Here is a 20,370-nt window from a genome sequence, read left to right as displayed (position 1 = left end):
TACTCAGACAGACAAACAAAAAATCCAGGCAGTGGTGGCGCACACTTTTAATGCCAGCTCATGGGAGCAGAGGCAGGCGGATCTCTGTGAGTTTGAGGTCAGACTAGTCTACTAGAGCTAGTTCCAGGACAGACTCCAAAGTTACAGTGAAACCCTGTCTCAAAAAATAAAACAAAGCAAAAAAAATGTACTCAAAAAACTGGGTATGGTGGCACATGCCTTTAATTCCAGCTACATAGTGAGACCCTTTCAAAAAAAAAAAGTGGCTTGGGAGTTGGAGAAATGGCTTAACACACTTGATGCTCTCGTACAGGCCCAGAGTTCAGTTCCCAGCACCACATCGGGCAGCAGCTCACAGAGGCCTCTAACTCCATCCAGGGGACCTGATGCCCTCTTCTGGCACCATGCACCAGGTGACGAGTTCTCCTCTCTGACCTTTGAACCCATCACTACACACATCTAGCGTCTCTCTACTTTGCTGCCAGTTTAGTTTGCCTAGGCTTTGAGAACAGTCCTGTGAAAGACAGGACTGACCTATGGGGGGGGAGTAGGAAGCATCCTCAGTTGTCAGCCTGAGAAGTCACTAAAAAGTTCTTATCAACAGAAACAAACCAAGCAAGAACTTAGCCTGACTACTGTTCAGTCTAAAGCATTCCCAGTAGGCCGCTGCAGACATACAAGGAAAATCTAAACGTACCTAGAAAATATGACTTTCAGCAATAGAAAAGCAAGAAAAAGCCAAGCTCACCTGTCTTCCACGGTCTTACTGGATGGGTAAAAAACTTTGAATGAAAATCCACTTCTTGGAAAAGAGCCCTTTAGAGACAAAAAAAAGTCCATAAGTGACTATTTGACTTGTAAAAAAAAAATCCCTATTTTCAGAATCACATTTCTTAGTCATAATTTAAAATTACAAGATGTGACAATAAAATAGATGTTAGTGTAGTTTTTTTAGAGGTTGCTATAAAATATCACAATCTTAATCTTTTTAAGTTGCCCAGTTTTCTGACAGTAAGTGTCCCTGGAAATGCTCTGGCACGGCTCGGTGTGGAAACAGGAGTACTGTAAAATGTTAACATGCACAGAAGACAGACACTGTGTTCAGGCAGCCTTCCCTGCCTCTCCCCTCATGGCGGGTTGGCAGGATTCCAGAGTGCCCCCAGCACCACTGAGCAGGAACTACAAGCGAATGTCTATGATGAAGCCCTAACATTACCTCAGAGGTTCAAGTTCTTCAGTCTGTCTGAATCCAGTTCAATGCCTGGCCTACAGCAAGCACTCGGTACTGTAAGTAAGTACCAAGATGAAAGAAAAAAATGGGGCTGGAAAGATGGCTCAGCAGGTAAGCACATATACTGCTCTTTGAGAGGATATAAGTTCAATTCCCAGCACCCACTTCAGGTGGCTCAAAACCACTCCAGCTTCAGAAGCATCTGACTCTCCGGTCTCTGTGGTCACCTGCACTCAAATGCACATAGCTACACAGACACGTATAACTTAAAAAATAAGAAGAATCTTTTTTCTTTGTTTTTCGAGACAGGGTTTCTCCATGTAGCTTTGGAGCCTGTCCTGGAACTTGCTCTGTAGACCAGGCTAGCCTCAAACTCACAGATATCCGCCTGCCTCTGCCTCACGAGTGCTGGGATTAAAGTTGTGTGCTGCCACTGCCCCCCAAAAAGCATTTTTTTAAGAGAGAAAAAAGTAATGAAGCAATATCAAAGTCAAGTTTTGAAGCTGACCAAACATATGAATAAGAGAATGATGATGTAGGAGATTGTTCGTACACTTCAAAGAGTGGGAAAATTCTTTGGTAAGTTGTTTTTTAAAATAGTATCAACTACAAAAATGTTCAAAGATATAACAGATATCTAAAGAGAATATCCAGTGAGGAAATAGTCTCATTGTGGAAGGATATTGGAATGGAATAAAGACTGAGGGGCTGGAGAGATGGCACAGCTGTGAAGAGCACTGGCTGCTCTTGCAGAGGAACCAGGTTCAATTCCCAGCACCACATGGCAGCTCACAGTCATCCATAACTCCAATTCTAGGGAATGCAATGCCTTCTTCTGACATCCTCAGCACCAGTCACACACATGGTGTACATGCATACATGGAAGCCAAACATTTATACATAGAAACACACATAGAAATCTTAAGAAAGAAAGGAAGGAAGGAAGGAAGGAAGGAAGGAAGGAAGGAAGGAAGGAAGGAAGAAAGAAAGAGAAAGAAAGAAAGAAAGAAAGAAAGAAAGAAAGAAAGAAAGAAAGAAAGAAAGAAAGAAAAAGACTGGGTAAACTAGACCACAAATGTTATGCAATGAAGCCAAGTGAGTTAAATATTCTGATCCTTAGAGAGTGATTCCCAACCAAGGGTCACCGTCCCTCAAGAGATACTCAGACATCTAGGGATACTTATGATTGTCACAAATGAAAGATGTATCGGGATCCAGCGGGATGCAAGGACGCTGCCGAGTTTCCCACACTGCATATGAAACCCCCTACAACCAAGAATTACTTGGTCCAAGATGCAAAAGTGCCAAGGTTGATAAGTCCTGTGTACAGAAAGCCACATAGATGTACATGTGCCAGAAACAACCAGTAAAAGTCATAAAGCTTCTAGATGTGACCCGGATGAAACAAAGAAGTATTCAGATTTAAAACTCCTAAGAATCAGCATGCAGACTAAAACTCACAAGAGGAGCCAGGCGTAGTAGGGTACACTGTTAATCCCAGCACTTGGGAAGCAGAGGCCGGCGGGTCTCTGGGATTAAGGACAGCCTGGTCTATCTAGGGTTCCAGGGCTACACAATGATACTCTGCCTCCAATCAAAACAAACAGCACTAGTAAAGACAATACTTTGTTTGATATAAATTAATTTTATGTGATTATCTGTGTGGTTGGTATATATTTTCCAAGTCCTAAAGCCAATCATATTTCCAGACACTGAAGCAGTTTGAACATTCTAGAGTAGTTTCAAGGCTCTGCATAAAAATGAAATTCAGTGCAGCATAATGTAATCTCATTCATCCAGGCGTTTGGGCAGTTTCTACAAGTCACAATCCTCAAAAGGGAAGCATCAACAAGGTTAAGGAAATGGCTACAGGATCTGAAAGCAGTTCCCAAAGGGGATTGCACAGTGTGTGTGACTTTGCTACACTGAAAGGAAAAATACTTATTTGATTTCATATTTTGGTCTGCTTGTTATTTAAAACCTTAAGCCAGGTGGTGGTGGTGCATAGCTATAGTCCTAGCACTTGAGAGGTAGAGCAGGTGGATCTCTTAGTTCAAGGCCAGCTTGGTCTACAGAGTGAGTTCCAGCACAGCAAGGGCTACACAGAGAAACCTTGTCTCAAAAAAAAAAAAAAAGAAAAGCAAAACAAAACAATAAGAGAAAATTAAAATATTTTATAGTTATGTCACATACTAAGAATCTGGAAATCTTCCATGTATACTAAACTATATCAGTGCTGGACTAGTTATATATTTTATCACAATGACGATTTTATGCTCTATATAAATTCACAGAAATGTGCTATATGCAAAGTGGCTCAACAGGGAAAGTCCTTGCTGCTGAGCCTCAGAACCTTGGGTCCATCTTTGGGACCCACGTGGTGGAAGGAGAGAACTGACTCTCACCATGGTACACACACCCCGTCACACACACACACACACACACACACACACATACACACACACACACACACACGGACACGGACACACAGGTAGTTTTGAAAATTAGTGAGAAGAAAATGCACTATACTCTTGACCATCCACGACATCCTTACAGGGTTCATGCAGAGGCACTCCGTGTTGGTCACAGTGAACGGGTCATACTTGTCTGCGATGACCAGCAGGTCGGGCACAGGGTACACTCTCAGAGTGTAATCATATGCCCAGTAGACGGGGCAGACATAGATGGGGAGCGGAGTCAGATGTCCCTGCGATAAGACCGTCTTGACAAACTACAACAGAACAGAAACAGAGCAGACCAGCTCCTCAGTGCACACAAAAACAGTGGAGCAGGAGTTCAAATAAAGTATTGATTTCCATGAGGATCTAGTTACAAAATTTTTGTAAATTTTACAAAATATGCAAAATTTGTAAAAATTTTACAAAAATATTTAAAAGACAAGGAAGTCTTGAATCACAGAACATCAATAAACATTGCTCTTAGAATGAAATTATCACATATTCTAGGAAAAACAATCTAAGTTTTCATTTAATGTCACTGTTCATAACACCACCCCTCCCTTTAGTCATTGTGAATCAACCGCACATATAAAGCCATTTACCGATTCAACTCATAAAAAAATAAAAAGGTGTAGTAATCCGTACTTCCACCAATTACAAGGCTGAGTATTGCCATGAATTTAAGGCCAGCTTGTGCTACAGCAGGAGACTTTGTCTCAAAAAATCTAAAATAGGGGCTGGAGAGATGGCTCAGAGGTTAAGAGCATTGCCTGTTCTTCCAAAGGTCATGAGTTCAATTCCCAGCAACCACATGAGGTCTGGTGCCCCCTTCTGGCCTGCAGGCATACACACAGACAGAATATTTGTATACATAATAAATAAAATATTTTTTTAAAAAATCTAAAATAATAATAACTAATAATAACAATTTGATACTGCTGGACATGATAATGTAGCTATGCCAGCTACAGAGGAGGTTAAGAGGATTATTTGAGCCTATGAGTTTAGGCCAGCCTGGGTAACTCAGTAAGACCCATCTCTTAAAAAAAAGAAAAATCACGATTGTAACAATTTTGCGGGGCTGTAGGATTGCTCAGTGTACCGGTACAGGGCTTGCCACCCACAGTGCAAGCCCGGTGACTTGAGCTGGGTGCACAGCCCACGCAAAGGCAGAAAGAGAACTGACTTTGGAAAGCTGATCTCTGGCCGCCACATGTGTGCCATGACATGTGCCTACCCCTTTCCACCCCTGCCACACACACACAAGTAAAAATAACACCTTCATAGTGTAAGTCACGAGTCAGTAGCCAGTCAGCCTGGGCTACCGGTAAGACAAAAAACACTTTTTATAACAAAGAATAAAAATGATTTCCTTCCATACCTCTCAGTGACAACTGTATACCTAGGAACTATGAATTCACAAGATAAGCACTCATAGTCTCCTGATGTGGACATACCATATGAAACACATAATAAACACGAGAAATATAAGCATCTTTAAATTTTTTTTTTATGTGCATTGGTGTTTTGTCTGTGTGAGGATGTCAGGTCCCTGGAACTGGAGTTACAGACAGTTGTGAGCCACCATGTGGGTGCTGGGAATCGAACCCGGATCCTCTGGGAAAAAGTCAGTGCGCTCAACCACTGAGTCATCTCTCCAGCCCCAAATAATACACATATGATGAAGTAAATCTAAGTGCTAGGGGAAAGCCCTGGCTTGCTCTGCCCTCCACCTGTCTCAAGGTTCTCAGTGGAAAGCCACGGCACTGACATAAGAACAGAACTCCATTACTGTACGCAAAAAACAAGTAGCTTAACGAAGTTCATAAAATGCAACATTTAAAATAGTTCAATAAGTCAGAAAGTGGTGGTGCATGCCTTTAATTCCAGCTCTCAGGAGGCAAAGGCAGACAGATCTCTGTGAGTTCGAGGCCAGCCTGGTCTACATAGTGAACTCCAGGACAGCCAGGGCTACAAAAAGAAACTGTCTTAAAAACAAAACAAAACAAAAAACAAAAACAAACAAAATAGTTTAATAAAACAAAAAACCTACAAAAGCCGAAGAGATGGTTCAGTGGTTAAGCATCATGAGGACCCAAGTTCAGATGCCAGTACCATGTCAGATTGTTTGGCAGCACCTGTAACTGCTCCAAGGGACCCAGTGCCCTCTCCTGGTTTCCATGGGCACTGGCACATGCATGCGAATATATGCTTTAAAAGATATCACACATAAATGACGAAACTAAAAAGTAAATCTTTTAAAACAAGACCAAGGGCTGGAGTACTGACTCGGTGGTTAGGAGCACCGTGGCTCCTGCACAGGACCGGGGTTCGATTCCCAGCGCCCACATGTAGGCTCACAGCCCTCTGTAACTACAGTCTCAAGGGATCCAGTGCCCTCTCCACAGGCATCAGGCACAACCACGGCTCAATACACAACATGCAGGTAAAACACTCATATACACAAATTAATAAATAAATATAAAACAAAAGGTAGTTTGTCAAGGAGACTACTTACATGAGTAGGAATATCCAAATTGCTACTAGGAAAACGGACACAGTTTCTACACATTTTATTTACTAAGTCTTCACGGAAGATAATAATTTCTTGTGTACAATACTGAATTCTGAAATAAAGCAGCAGTTGAATATTTGACTTCCTCAGGAAAATAATAATTTTAAGTCTTTTAATATCAATATCATCCAGGCCCCGCCCCCTCTCTCTCTGAATACGTGTGTGTGCGTGTGTCTATACACAGCGCTAGGGTTTGAACCAAGCCCTTACATTTCCCACAAAAGCACTCTACCACTGAGATGTGCTCCCAGCCCTTTACTAAGCTCTTAATTTGTGCCCAACGCTATGCACAAGGTAAGTGAGAAGAACAGAAGAAAAAGGTTATGAGTCTTCTCTACTTGACATTCTCACGGGGGAAGAGGGCAGAGAAATTAAAGACACGACACTGATGTATGCTGGAAAGGAGAGAAAGGCAAAGCGGAATCGTACTTGGGGAGGAAACGGTTTAGAAGGCTGGGGACTAAGACAGAGTTAAAGTGGGGAAGGCTCATCAGGCAGTGACCTAAGACCTCTGGAAGAAGGGCACTGTGAGCAGGGGAAGAGGCATAACCTGGCACCTAAGACTGGGGTGTGCTCGCAGGCTAGGGATGCAGAGGCTGGAGGGAAGGAAGTAACTGGGAGAGGAAATTTAAGTGGGAACGGCATGTCATGCAGGGAGGACACTGCATGGATGCGGACTGTTGCCAATGGCATGAGAGACCCCATCTTTCAACACAGGGACGACATGATAGGGTTTCTTGTGTTAAAAACAGACTACACGGGGGAAGAGTAGAAACCAGAGACCAGTGTAGAGGTTATTGATCCAGATTAGAGAAGACGGTGGGTCACAGAGGTCAAAGGTGAACCGTGAAGCAGATAGGACTACCTCAAAAATTGTGTGTAAGGGAAACGTCAATGGTTATGGCTCAAGAATAGGTGAGAGACGGCAGCTCGGGGCAGGATGGGGCTGTAATTTATCTACTGGACGTCCAGAGAGAGATTTCGGTGGTTATCTGGGCCCACAAGCATGGGGTTCATGAGACAGCTAGATGCACTGTCGGAACCCAGAGGCCATAAATTCACTATCAGTTAAGGATTTGAATAAAGTTAAAATACTTTTCAAACCTTGAGAACCCCAAAATCGAATTTTTTTTTTTTAGATTTACTCAGATTTCAGAAATAAATTAGAAGAATAATTGTTAAATAGAACAAAAGAAGTTCAACACAAAACCCTGCTACTGACCTGCACGGGTTAGTGGTGAACACTGAAAACGGCACCCTTTCTCTGAACTCCTTCGTGATACTCTCGGCAAGCGGAGGCCTGGGAAGACAACGTGACAGAGGATGGGTTTACAAAGTTTACACAATTCTCTTGACTGCCAAAAAAGAGAAAAAAAGTGTGAACAAAGATTACCTTGGCAAGATGGAACCAAATCCAGGGTCCTCAGGACCGGGAACAAACACGAAACGGCTACTGCAGGGAAGCGCAACATCAGCCATTAGAAATAACGCGAGCGACACTGCCCCAAGTCACTGCCTGCAGTGGACTGCAGACGCCTTGCTGGACAGTCCTGGCTAGCCTTGCCTCAGTCTTCCCAGTACAGGGATGCCATTATGCCTACCGACAATTATTCTTTATTTCATGCATTTTAATAAACTGCTAAAAGCCTCCAGTGCAAACTATGTGATACTAGTGTGGTGACCAAGTGTTCTGCATTCGCACCGTCCAGTCACTGAGTATGCTTTTGCTGTGGCTAGTGTGGCTGATGGACTGGATCTCATTTAATTTTACACGTGTGTGTACGTTTTACATGTAAACGCATGCATGTATGGGCCATAAGTATATACGGGCTAATGTCTGCTATGGCACACATGTAGAATTCAGAGGACGTCTTATGGGAGTTGGTTTTCTCCGTTATGGGTCTCAGGAGCTGAACAGTTACTAGGTTTGGCAAGCACCTCTACCCATCTTGCTAGCCCAGTTTATCTTCAGAGAGGCACTTGAGTGTAGTGCAAATTCTTGTTCTTCGTAAAAACCCAGAGTCAGATATTAGGGGGTGAAAGCTGAGAAAGAAGCAAAGCAGTCCGGCACTAGACAGACTTTTTACCTCTACTGCATCCTCAGACCAAATAGGCAATCCTGTCCTCAGACTGCTTCCTCAGACCGCGTCCTCAGACAGACTGCGTCCTCAGACAGACAGACTGCGTCCTCAGACAGACTGCGTCCTCAGACAGACTGCGTCCTCAGACAGACAGACTGCGTCCTCAGACAGACAGACTGCGTCCTCAGACGGCTGCGTCCTCAGACAACGTCCTCAGACAGACTGTCCTCAGACAGACTGCGTCCTCAGACAGACCGACTGCGTCCTCAGACAGACTGCATCCTCAGACAAACTGCGTCCTCAAACTGCATCTGAGCTCCTGTCTCCTCCCGCTTTATATATTCCCTCTCCGACCAGCGACATCGCTCCTGTCTCCATCACCCCCCACATACCCCCTCAGTGCTGGGATTAAAGGTGTGAGTCACCACTGCCTGCCTTTGCTTCTCTTTGAGACTGGATCAATCTAGTGTAGCCCAGGGTGGCCTTGAACTCACAGAGATTGCGACCTGGGATTAAAGGTGTGAGCCACTACTCCCTGGCCTCTAGTGGCTTACTTCTGCACTCTATCTTCAGGTAAGCTTTATGTGTTGGAACACAAACAATATCACCGCACTTGAGAGCGCTGACGATCACACTAAGGTCCAGCTCCGAACAAGCAGCATCACCACAACCTACAATGCACTTGCTGCTCTCCCGCCTAAGTTTTGTTTCACCATAAATCCAGAGATCAGTGTAACAAACATGATGATGTGAGAATTTTAACCCGGGATCTTTTAATACTCTCAACTATTCCTCTTTCTACAGGCAATTTCTTTATATCATTGATAAAAACTTCATTATTCAAGTTTTTTAAAAAAACAAAACTATTTTGGGTTAAAAAAAAAAAAAAAAAAGGTAGCCAGAGATCTTTACCTTTGGTGGATACTTGGGTATTCACATATTATGTCTGCCAAAGACTTTAGGGAGTCTAAAAAATTTTAAAGATATTTAATTTGTATATTTCCATAAAGTTACAGTTAATTAAATACAACTATATATCTCCTGAACAAAATTAAAATATTATATACAATATTTATATAATATATAAAATTGTATATTTTATATATATATAAAATTTCTCTGTGAAGCCCTGGCTGTCCTGGAACTCACGCTGTAGACCAGGCTGGCCTTGAACTCACAGAGACGAGTCTGCCTTCACTCCTGAGTTCTGGTATTAAAGGTGTACACCACCATCTTAGAAACACTCTTATGAACAAGCGAGATCCTCAATACCTTTCAAAGCCTGAACTTGATTTTTTCCATATGGTGCAGATGAAAAGTTGCCGCACAGAATGAAGCAGGTTGGAGGTGCCGGTGAATAACCTAGCGGATAAAGAACATAGTTTTTCATGGCAGAAAATTTTGCTTTATGGATTTAATTATTTTTGAGACAGGATCTCACTATATAGCTAGGCTGCAATTCACAGAGATCCGCCTGCCTCCGCCTTCCAAGAAATAGGATTAAGGGCGTGTGTCACCGCATCTGGCTGGCTATAACTGTGAAAGTTTGGGCTGCTTCTGTTTTCCTTTTAAAAGAAGTTTGCCTACGCTGCCCAGACTAATCTCTAATCATGGCTCACTCCCCACCTCAGGCTCCCACGCCACAGGGCCCACAGATGCACTCTGCCACAACAGAATAGCAACCATTTAGCTTTAGGACACAATCCCTCAGCACAGTTTGGGAGGGAATAGAAATAACACGTACCGGAGAACATGACGTGAAGCTTCTCCAACACTTGCACTTGGTCCAACCAAACGTCAGACACAAACACAAACATGGCGTCCTTGTTCTCCTCCTCCAGCTGTCTCAGCTTGGCAGACGTCTTCACTGACGCATTAGAGGGCCCTCCAAAAAAATTAATATTTCCATAGTACGCCCTATATAATTATAACACAATTATCACCTATACCATGTCTGTTCACTGAGAAAGTAAAACAGTACCAGACACACAATCAACCATCACAGTATTCCAGAGATGAAGTATTTTGCCTGCAAACTATTTAAAACATACACGTACACACGAAAACAGGCTATAACAGGAATATTCAGTATGAACGCTTCCAAAGCTGTCCTCAGAGCACAGCAGCCACCTCCACTTTAATCAGATCGGCTGCGATTATCCACAAAACTGTCAAGAGACCATCAACAAGGTCAGGTCTACTGGCGGTCTTCACAGCAGGGGGTGGGGCCAGGAAACAGACTCTCCCTGGAGCTTCCAGACACTGCTCACTGCTGTATGTAATCCAGCCCGGTTACAGTCTTAGGGGGTACAGCGCACACGGGAGGCGTAAAGTTAACTTGGGAGAGCGGGAAGAATGGACTCTATCTGTTCAAAAAGGGGAAGTCATCGTCCATGCTGGGTGAGACTTTTCAATAGGTCACCCACGATCCTGTAAGTGCAACATTGTTGCATTCCCATTGTTGCACTGGGCAGCTGCGAGCACAGCTGTTAGGCTGGCCTGCCACAGCTGCCCTATCAAGTCTCCTCAGGAAAGGTTAAAACAACAGCACATGTCAGTGCCAAGGGAGCAGCTGAAGTCTCCCCTCAGCTGCCCCCCCCCCTAGCTGGCCCCAGGCTGAGGTCCTTGCCCTACCCCTTCTATCAGAAACAAGAGGGCAGTGTTACCGTCTACCTTGGCTTCACCAATGTCTGCCAACTCATTTTGTTTCATTGCTCTGTGCACCATGGGGCCACACACTGCACACTGACAGACATGTGGACTAGACTCCATCAATAAGGAGAATTATTTATGTAGATAATTTATATAGGTAATTTATATACCTACATAAATAATAACACAAGGTATGGGTTCATTAAATTCATTTTCTTTTTATGCCTTTATATTCTATTTTTCCTTTATTTTCACTTTAAAAATTTTTATTTGAGTATTTGTGAGTGTGTGTGTGTGTGTGTGTGTGTGTGTGAGAGAGAGAGAGAGAGAGAGAGAGAGAATGTATGCCACATGAGAGTGTACCTGTGGAGACCTAAAGAAGCCATGGGATCTCCTAGACTAAGACAGGTAAGTTTCTATTGCTTGTTCTGTTTCAGCACAAAGCCTGACGCCTTGTAGTGGCTGAGATAAACTAGTTACGTCCCCCACTGCCAGTATATACACCCCTGCGGCACAGAAATCAAGTGCTTGAATACCTTGTGGTACTAGAGGGCTCAGTGGGTGGAAATCCAAAGGCATTGACATGAAACACTTGATCTTCAAACCAACCTAAAAAAAAAACAAGAAAATAAACGAGTAACAACTCACTTTTATCTGTTCAGTAACCTTTTTCTAAAAAGACAAATCCATCCCACATAAAGCAATGAATTAGACTACAGAAGTCACCGATCTTACTGAGATATCCAACTCTAGAGCCACAGACAGTCCAAATTTTACAAGGGAAACTACATTAAACAAGCACACCCCATCTCAACAAGGGTGGAGTGGGGTGCGGGGGGATTCGGAGCACACGCTGGAGTGCAGAGAGAACAGCTGCCTCAGTGAGACATGATTGTGTGACTGTATGAAGTTCAAAGGTTTTTCAGTTTTACAAGCTGTGACTCACGCACCACACAGCCTGCACATGGGTGGTTTCCAGTACACACGGTTGTGCAGTCCCTCCGCTGTCTAATCTCAAGGCCTTTCCCTCAGGCCAGAAAGCTTTCTAATGGCCGGTTTAAAAGTCACCTGCTCATCATGCCGAGGTCACACGCTCACCGTGACTGCCGGCTGGAATTCTATCATTAGGGGTCATCCTCAAGCGGAAGTTTTACGGTCCAGCAGGGCACGGAAAGGACGCATGCGCTTACCTTCAGCCAGGACAAAGCACGCCTCAGTGTATAAGCCGCTGTGGAACTGGTGCAGGGCAGCTGAGGAAGTTCACGACTGTGCTGGGGACAGGAGTGATGCCAACATACAGCCTGAGCCCCAAGGCTCAGTTAGCTTTGCTGGGTTGTTTTAGATTTCTCTTAGGGGTTGTTCTGGTGCTACGGGGTGGAGGGTGTGGGGGCGGGGGAGGTCTTGTTTGTCTGTTGCAAGGGAAGGTTGAGACATGTAACCGGACTGGCCTCAAAGCCCCTAAAATTCAGTTTTCCGAGTGTTAGGATTATAAGTGGGCACCCATGCCTGGCCCTGAAAAGAGTTTTAAATAATAAGCTGCAGGAAGGCAAGATGGCTCAGCAGGTAAAGACACACACTGGCAAGACTGAGTTCAACACTCAACACCCGCGTGGTAGGAGAACAAATCCCTGCTAGCTGTCCTGTGACATCCACATACATACCATGATATACATGGATACACATTACACACACACACCCCCAAATGTAATTTTCAATTAAATAATAATAACAAATTAAAAACTCCACACCGATGTATAAGTCATTCTCGGCATGCTATAAATTTCTTAAGGGCGGGGCTGGGAAGATGGCTCAGAGGTTAAGAGCACTGCTTGCTCTTCCAAAGGTCCTGAGTTCAATTCCCAGCAACCACATGATGACTCACAACCATCTGTAATGAGGTCTGATGCCCTCTTCTGGCCTGCAGGCATACACACAGACAGAATAGTGTATACATAATAAATAAAAAAAATTCTTAAGGGATTTTAATCTCTAAGAGTATGTCTACATTCCCATGTTTCCAGCACATAGAAGTCACAGTGGAAACCCAAAGACAAGTTGAAGAACGATACAAAAGCAATTTCCCCAGTTCACGTAACTTAATAATTGCATTTACTTATGTATTTAATGTGTTTGTGGTGCTACGCAGGTGCTCTCCCAAGGAGGTAAACTCACAGGCCTCTAGCAGAGTTTTCTTTTTAAATTTTCAAAAACGTATTACTTTATTCTGTATTATATGCTTGGGAGTTTTGCCTGCATGCATGTCTCTACATCATATGCATGCTGTTGCCTGAGGAGACCAGAACAGGGCGGCAGATCCTTTGGAACTGGAGTTGCAGATGGTTGTGCACTGACATGTGGGTGCTGGTTACTTAATCCAGATCCTACAGTGGCAGATGCTCTTAACCACTGAACCTTCTCATTAGCCCCGAGTTTTCTTTCTTTTTTGAAACAGGGTCTCACTATGTAGCCCTGGCTGGCCTGAAGCTCACTATATAAACCTTAAACTCACAGAGATTGGCCTGCCTCTATCTCCAGAGAGCTGGGATCCAAGGCACGTGCCACCTCACCCGACTCAGAATTTCTGTTTTGGTTTTTTAAGACAGGGTTTCTCTGTGTAGCTCTGGTTGTCCTGGAACTCGCTCTGTAGACCTGGCTGGCCTCAAACTCACAGAGATCCACCTCTGCCTCTGCCTTCCAAGTGATGGGGTTAAAGGAGTGCATCACCAAAATGGTCAGAACTTTTTTCTTTAAGGATATCGCTTTACTAAGATCCAGCTGTACTGTCCCAGTAGGATCTTCCAGGAAAAACTTCCCCTGAAACAGAATGAAACGAAACAGACTCACACTGGTGTAAAATTGAATACGATAGCATATGAGAGAGAGAGAGAGAGAGAGAGAGAGAGAGAGAGAGAGAGAGAGAGAAATGGATCTGTAGGCATAAAACCGAGACCACAGGCTGACAAGGAACTCCCTGTCTGGTTGCGGTTCGGCCTCCCCAGATGCCTTCAGCTAAGAGAATGACCAGCACCTCCAGGGCACCAGGATGTGGTCAGCAGCTGGCTCATTCAGAAACCCAGAGCCAGTTCAAGCAGGGGTCACTTAGGTCTACCCGGAGGCTATGCAAATTGAACACCTGGTCAGTCTGTCCCACCAACGTCGCAGGAGCGGACACAGGTGAGAAGGTACACTTCTGTGCTTCTGTGGAAACTGTGTTCCTACGCTTTTATGAAAATGCACGGCCAACTCAAGTCTAAAAGTAAAATGGAGCAATCAGTCTTAACTTACCTCTTTCAGCTGGGTTATCATTCCAAGGACAATCACGTCTCCGACTTTGCTTGTACTGCCCAGTAAAGTTTCTATTGTTTTAAGCTAAAAGAAAAGAGAATAAATCCTGAATGATGAAAAGCATGGTCTCATTCTCTTATAGACAAGCAAATGCTGAGTAAAGGTTACTACATACAGCTGCTTTACAGTAGGAAAATTAATCTGCAAGTTTCGTCCCACAAAGAGCTAAAACGTCAAATGTGTTAATGACCAAAAATATAACCAAAGATGTCAAGCGTGGGTCCATGCCTAAGGAGGAAAGATGTGTCTGAGGCCAGCCTGGACCTCACAGTGAATCCGGCACCAGTTCAGCTACAAACACACAATATTTGATTTATTTTTTTAAACCTCGTTTTGTTTGTTTATTATGTGTACAGTGGTCTGCCTGCATGTGTCCCTGCAGCCCAGAAGAGGGCGCCAGATCTCATCGCAGGTGGTTGTGAGCTACCATACGGCTACTGGGAATTGAACTCAGGACCTCTGGAAGAGCCACCCCTGCTCTGAACCTCTGAGCCATCTCTCCAGTCCCAAATACACAATCTTAAAACAAAACAACACACACTAAAGAGGAGAAATATAATTCATTCAGATGGTTATCAGTGGCTAAAGCTTCATGACATACCATTGTAGACAGCAAATATCTGTGTTTTTCGGGAGGCAGAGGCAGGTGGATCTCTGTGAGTTCGAGGCCAGCCTAGTCTACAAGAGCTAGCTCCAGGACAGGTTCCAAAGCTACAGAGAAACCCTGTCTCAAAACCTCCGTCCCCCCAAAAATTGTATTTTTGTTGTTTGTTTTGGTCTGGTTTGGTTTTTCAAGAAAGGGTTTGTTTCTCTCTGTAGTCCTGGCTGTACTGGAGCTCATTCTGGAGACCAGGCTGGCCTCAGACTCAGAGATCTGCCTGCCTCAGCCTTCTGAGTACTAGTATTAAAGGCGTGTGCCACCCACCTGACTTGTTTTGTTGTTGTATAGGCCTAGCTGGTCCGATACTCCTTGTATAGCATAGCCTCCCAAGGGCAGGAATCATAAGCATATGACATATTATTTTCATACTGGGGCAAGGGGCACGCATCCACATGGAGTCTGTGGAGGTCAGAGAACAACTTGAGGGAGAACATTCTCTCGCTCACCAGAAGGCATCAAGTTCAGGTCATCAGGCTTGACAGCAAGGACTTCACCTGCCCAGTCATCCTGACAGACTTATTTATATGGTTTTCAATTATTTTTTTACACTTATATACGTTTGTGTACTGGAGAGAGGAAATGTGGCGTGGTGTGCTTGTGGAAGTTAGAGGATACTGTAAGGGAGCCTGCCCTTCTGCCATGGAGGTCCTACGGGTTGAACTGTGGTGGGCAAAGTGGTGACAAACGCCTCTACACCCGAGCCGTCTTGCCAGCCCTGTTTCTACTTTTCAAGGCAGGGTCTTGGCTATGTTGCTAAAGCTAGGCAACTCTCTACTCTTCCACCTCCGCTCTTTGAGAGGCAGGAGGGCAGGTCCATCGTGCCCGGCCCACTTTCATTTGTTTGAGGAATATGACTTAAAACTTAATGAGTCTGGGGAACTAGAGAGATTGCTCAGCAGTCAGGAATAGTTACCTGGGTTTGGTTGATGGTAGATGTTTGGAATGCCATTTCAAAACATCAACATGAAGCAACACAGGACAAAGGCATGACAAACACTGTTGTTTTTAGAATCAAACCCAGGGCTTTAGATATGCTAGGCAAGTGCCGGATCACTCAGCTCCTCCCCCAGCTCTCCAAATATGCATGAAACACGCTAATTTTGTAGCTGATAAAAGGAATTTTCCGCTCAGATTCTATAAATAGCCTACTTGGGGTTCTGCTTGTTCTCAAGTGTTGCTTAAATAGGAAACAAACCGTCACAAACACAGAACTAAACAGGAAGATTGAAAAGAACAATATATTATGTAGCCACAAGCGTCAAAAGTGTTCTGACAAAGAGAGGAGAGAAGGCATTGCTTCTGGGCTGTGGACACACAAGCTGACATCAGAAACCTAACACACGTGACACAGACTTTGGTAGGGAAATGTGAGTCATGTCAATTTTGGAAACGACACAAATTACAGTGTGATACAGTCAAGTGCAGAGACTGTCAAATACGATTAGTGGCTTCTCGGTGTGTGCCATCTCTGAACGTTGCTTTTGGTCTTTTGAAGCAGAGTCTCACGCAGTCCAAGTCGGCTTCGAACTCACAACCAAGCTGAGGTTGAGCTTGAATTTCTCACTCTCCTGCCTCCAAGTGCTAGGATCACAGGCCCGACGACCACACTCTCAAACATGACTTTAACGTCATTCGGAGCTACTGTTTCAGCCTCTGGCAGAGTCCTCAGCATGAGAACTGATCTACCAAGGCAGAGAACCTAGGGAACACTGGAGAGGCTGGACTTCTTCAAAATCCACCAGACCCTCAGGACGCTGGCAAGGCCCAGACAGAAGAAGCAAGGACTTCTAAGCAGGGTTCTGAGCACTGGAGAGGAAGAGACAGCCACAGACAAACAGTGGCCAGGCGATGCCTGCTGCTGAACGAAAAGGACTGAGCCGTCTGGAATCATCTTCTGAACTACAACAGCGGAAGGTGCACACAGGTCAGCTCTCCTCCACTCAGGTTACCCCTGTAGGGCCATCTGTGTTCTCACTCATCCTTCACGGCTTCTTCAGCACACCCGGGGGGCGGGTACCGAGACCCATGCCCTTTGATACACTAAGTTTTCCTTACAATGGATACGGCACATTTTAGTCTCACAGGTCTGGTGACCAACAGAAGGTTGTGCCACAATCCGTGTTTTGAGTGAGAACACAAAAGGTAACAAAAAGGTGGTCAGGAGGCCAGCGCAGGGCTCAGCAGGACTGGCACTGGTTTGGGGGCTGGAGACTATGGGGATGCTTCCCCGGTACCAGGCCTGCTCCAAAGACGAAGTAACTTCTACTAAAGAACTACAGAACACACAGTACTGGGCACGGCGCTTACCAGCAACAGTTGTGTAGCCAGGCCTACGCCAGTTTAACAGGTACACGGCTTTATTTTCATTTAAAATTCAATGAATTAACCAGGCATGGTGGTGCATGCCTTTGGGTGCATTGGGCGGCAGAGGTATGTGGGTCTGGGGCCAGCCTGTCTACACAGCAAGTGCCAGGCCAGCCAGGGTATATAGTGAGACCTTGTCTCAAGCAAAAATTAAAAAATACGGCTGACTAGTGAAAAGCACCTGGCGCCAAGCCTAATGACCTGAGTTCCATGCTAGGTTACACGTGGTGGAATAAAAAACCAACTCCTGCAAGTTGCTCTGACTTCCACATACACACGAGCACACACAGGAAGAAGTGTACAAAAATGTAGCAATAAATATTGCACTTGTATTAATATATACAGCCCCTAAATAATTAAGACAATGCTCAAACCTGGAATTTGCTCCCGCTTTCCTCGGAGTGTGAGCCTATCACCGGAGGAGTAAATAATTCATGTCTGTGCGTCCTCTGTAAAAAAAAGAGAAATCCTTATGAATTACTGAACTAAACATTTAAAAGAGCTATTAAAACACTGAAGACAAAACACTGTCCCTAAGGCAAATACCTAGCAATTCCCCCACTGCAAACCCCTGGGTTTGCACCAGCGAGCCAACTCTACCGCTGAGCTAAATCCCCAACCCCTACAGCAGCTTCTAAAACAAAAAGTATTTAATAACCTGAACTTGGAAGCTAGCAAGAAAGAGAAAAGTCACCTGCGGTTGAAAGAAAATGGCCCCCAAAGAGAATGGCACTATTAGGAGGCGTGGTTTTGCTGGAGTCGGTATGTGGAGATGGGCTTGGAGGTCTCATAGATGCTCAAGTCATGCCCAGTGTCTCGAACCACTTCCTGTTGCCTGTGAGTCAAGATCTCAACTACCTCTCCAGCACCACGTCTGCCTGCATGCTGCCTTGCTTCCCGTCATGACCATTATGGACTGAACCTCTGAACTGTAAGCAAGCCACCACAATGAAATGTTTTCCGTGGTCGCGGTGTCTCTTCACACCAATGGAAACCTTGACTACGACACCACCGTACAACACAGTACTATAAGGGCTGGCTGTACACCAGGCCAAAGAGACCCAAGACACAACTGAGAGAACATGGAAGGAATAAAAAGAGGCTGAGCCAAGACGCTTCAGGATAAGAAATTGGGGTATCCAAAGGAAGAAGGTTACGGGAAGCTCTGTATTAGTTAATTCTCTCATCCACTGCTGCAACCCAATGTCCAGTAAAAAGAAGCTTAAGGGGGAAGGGCTCTACTTGGCTCACGGTTGAGAACCAGAGTCCATACCAACCATGAAGAGGTGCAGGGGAAATACCAGGCTCAGCTGCTTGGCTTGCTTCCTTGTTTTCCTTTGTTTTTAGACCGGTGGATGGCACAGCTCACACTGGAGTGGGTGGGAGGATAATTCCCTTATCGTCCCTGGAGCCGCCCTCACAAACATTACTGGCTGTATTCGTAAGCATTTGTTGATCCAGTCAGGCTTACAAACAAAATTAACCACTGGTCTACCGTCAAGGCACCACGGAAGCAGCAAGTCTTATCAGAACTAACGACCACCCTAGACAGAACTTAGTGTGAGTGTGCACAGGTGGGTTGTTAGTGAAGGCACAGCAGTGAGTGTGCACAGGGTGGGCTGTTAGATGGGGCACAGCAGCGTGAGCGTGCACAGGTGGACTCTCAGATGAGGCACAGAACTGTTTAGGGAACTGTCCCTCCACGCCCATCCACTCGCGCTCTGAGCGGGCTGCCACCCCTTTCCCCACCTGAGACAGCCTAGGCATAAATATGGAAGCAGAGACAGGGACTGAGGACAGGAGGAGCAAGTGCAGTGAGCTGGGCTGGCAAGAGACATTCAAGACTTCTGCCCAGGACTACAGGAAAAGAAGGCTCTTCCTGACGGTTGCTATGGCTACTAGTGGCCAATTCTGTTATTAAGTAAGGAGAATTTATTTGAAAGGATAATCTTTTTTGCAAAAAGGATGTACTAGGACCTAAACCTGGCAACACACCAGGGTCAACATGGCATCCATCTTTGTCCCCAGCACAGGTGGTGACAAAGTCTAACAAAAGGAAAATTAGAAAAAAAAAAAAGTTGAGATACAAAAAAGACAGCTGCCTTGTGCTGTTGGATGAACACCCGGATCCAGCCAGGCGCGCAACCACAGACCTCTAGTCTTCCTGGTAGTACAGGCCAAACTAATATGGTCCTTCTTTGGTTTTAGTCACCAGTCTTAAATGACAGTTTACGGAAGAGTCGGGGGCGTGGCTCCAGCCGGCACAGTGCTCCCTTAGCACGCACACAGCTCTGGGTTCATCCCTAGCATCGCAGAAAGTTGATCACAGTGGACTTGAAGCAGAAGCAGGAAAATCAAAAGTTCAAGGTCACCCTACATAGTGAGTTTGGGGCTAGTCTGAGAAACAGGAGACCCTCTCTGAAAAATACTAAAACAAAACAATGACAAAATCAAAATCAAGTTTATTTCCCGGGACATAAATACAATGAAAAGGTGAATGGGCTCAGTTCCTCCCTCTACTTCACAACTGAGGATCACAAAAGGAAGAGCCAAGAGACACACTGTAGATGAATACATGAGAGGACCCGGGAATGGCCATGCAGGCCTCTGACATCAATACTCAGGACCCTGATCTTGAGTTAGGAAAAAAAAAAAAAAAAGACCTTGAGTCAGTTTGACGTCAACCAAGGCTACACAGTGAACTTGAGGCCAACCTTACTTACAAAGCAAAAGCGTATCTCAGACACACAAACAAGAGAGAGAGAGAGAGAGAGAGAGAGAGAGAGAGAGAGAGAGATTGACAGTTGCTAACATTCCAGTAAAAAGCACTATAGCAAATGTTGCAGAGTTTAAAAAAACAAAAAACAAGGATCCTGTTGCGGTACAGAAAGAGGGATGAGGCAGAATGAATGCAAGGCAAGGCCAACTCGAGTAGGTTGCACAGAAGACATGGCACTCAGTAGGCGTGAATAAGGAACAGACTGCACCCAACTGAATACCGA

The 20,370-nt window shown here is 44.8% G+C and overlaps 1 protein-coding gene across 2 annotated transcripts in view; it reads right to left on the bottom strand.

The window, feature by feature from the left end:
- Pole2 (DNA polymerase epsilon 2, accessory subunit) overlaps nt 1-20,370 on the bottom strand; it is a 30,898-nt gene that overhangs the window by 748 nt on the left and 9,780 nt on the right. The window contains exons 6-18 of one of the 2 annotated variants that reach the window (XM_048415608.3): nt 17,743-17,817; nt 14,284-14,367; nt 13,756-13,812; nt 12,189-12,237; nt 11,535-11,607; nt 10,091-10,263; nt 9,619-9,708; nt 9,259-9,313; nt 7,659-7,718; nt 7,488-7,565; nt 6,209-6,317; nt 3,761-3,962; nt 749-816 (exon numbers count right to left, since the gene is read on the bottom strand). In XM_048415608.3, coding sequence (XP_048271565.1) covers nt 764-816; nt 3,761-3,962; nt 6,209-6,317; nt 7,488-7,565; nt 7,659-7,718; nt 9,259-9,313; nt 9,619-9,708; nt 10,091-10,263; nt 11,535-11,607; nt 12,189-12,237; nt 13,756-13,812; nt 14,284-14,367; nt 17,743-17,817 — 1,158 coding nt within the window. In that variant the 3' untranslated portion in view covers nt 749-763. The remainder of the gene's footprint in view (nt 1-748; nt 817-3,760; nt 3,963-6,208; nt 6,318-7,487; nt 7,566-7,658; nt 7,719-9,258; nt 9,314-9,618; nt 9,709-10,090; nt 10,264-11,534; nt 11,608-12,188; nt 12,238-13,755; nt 13,813-14,283; nt 14,368-17,742; nt 17,818-20,370) is intronic. The other variant, XM_048415607.3, reaches the window with a different exon arrangement.

The sequence above is a fragment of the Myodes glareolus genome, chromosome 11, assembly GCF_982192425.1.
Source record: "Myodes glareolus chromosome 11, mMyoGla1.1, whole genome shotgun sequence".
Taxonomy (NCBI): Eukaryota; Metazoa; Chordata; class Mammalia; order Rodentia; family Cricetidae; genus Myodes; species Myodes glareolus.
The sequence above is the reverse complement of the archived record's forward strand: the minus strand, read 5'-3'. Positions and strand labels throughout refer to the sequence as shown.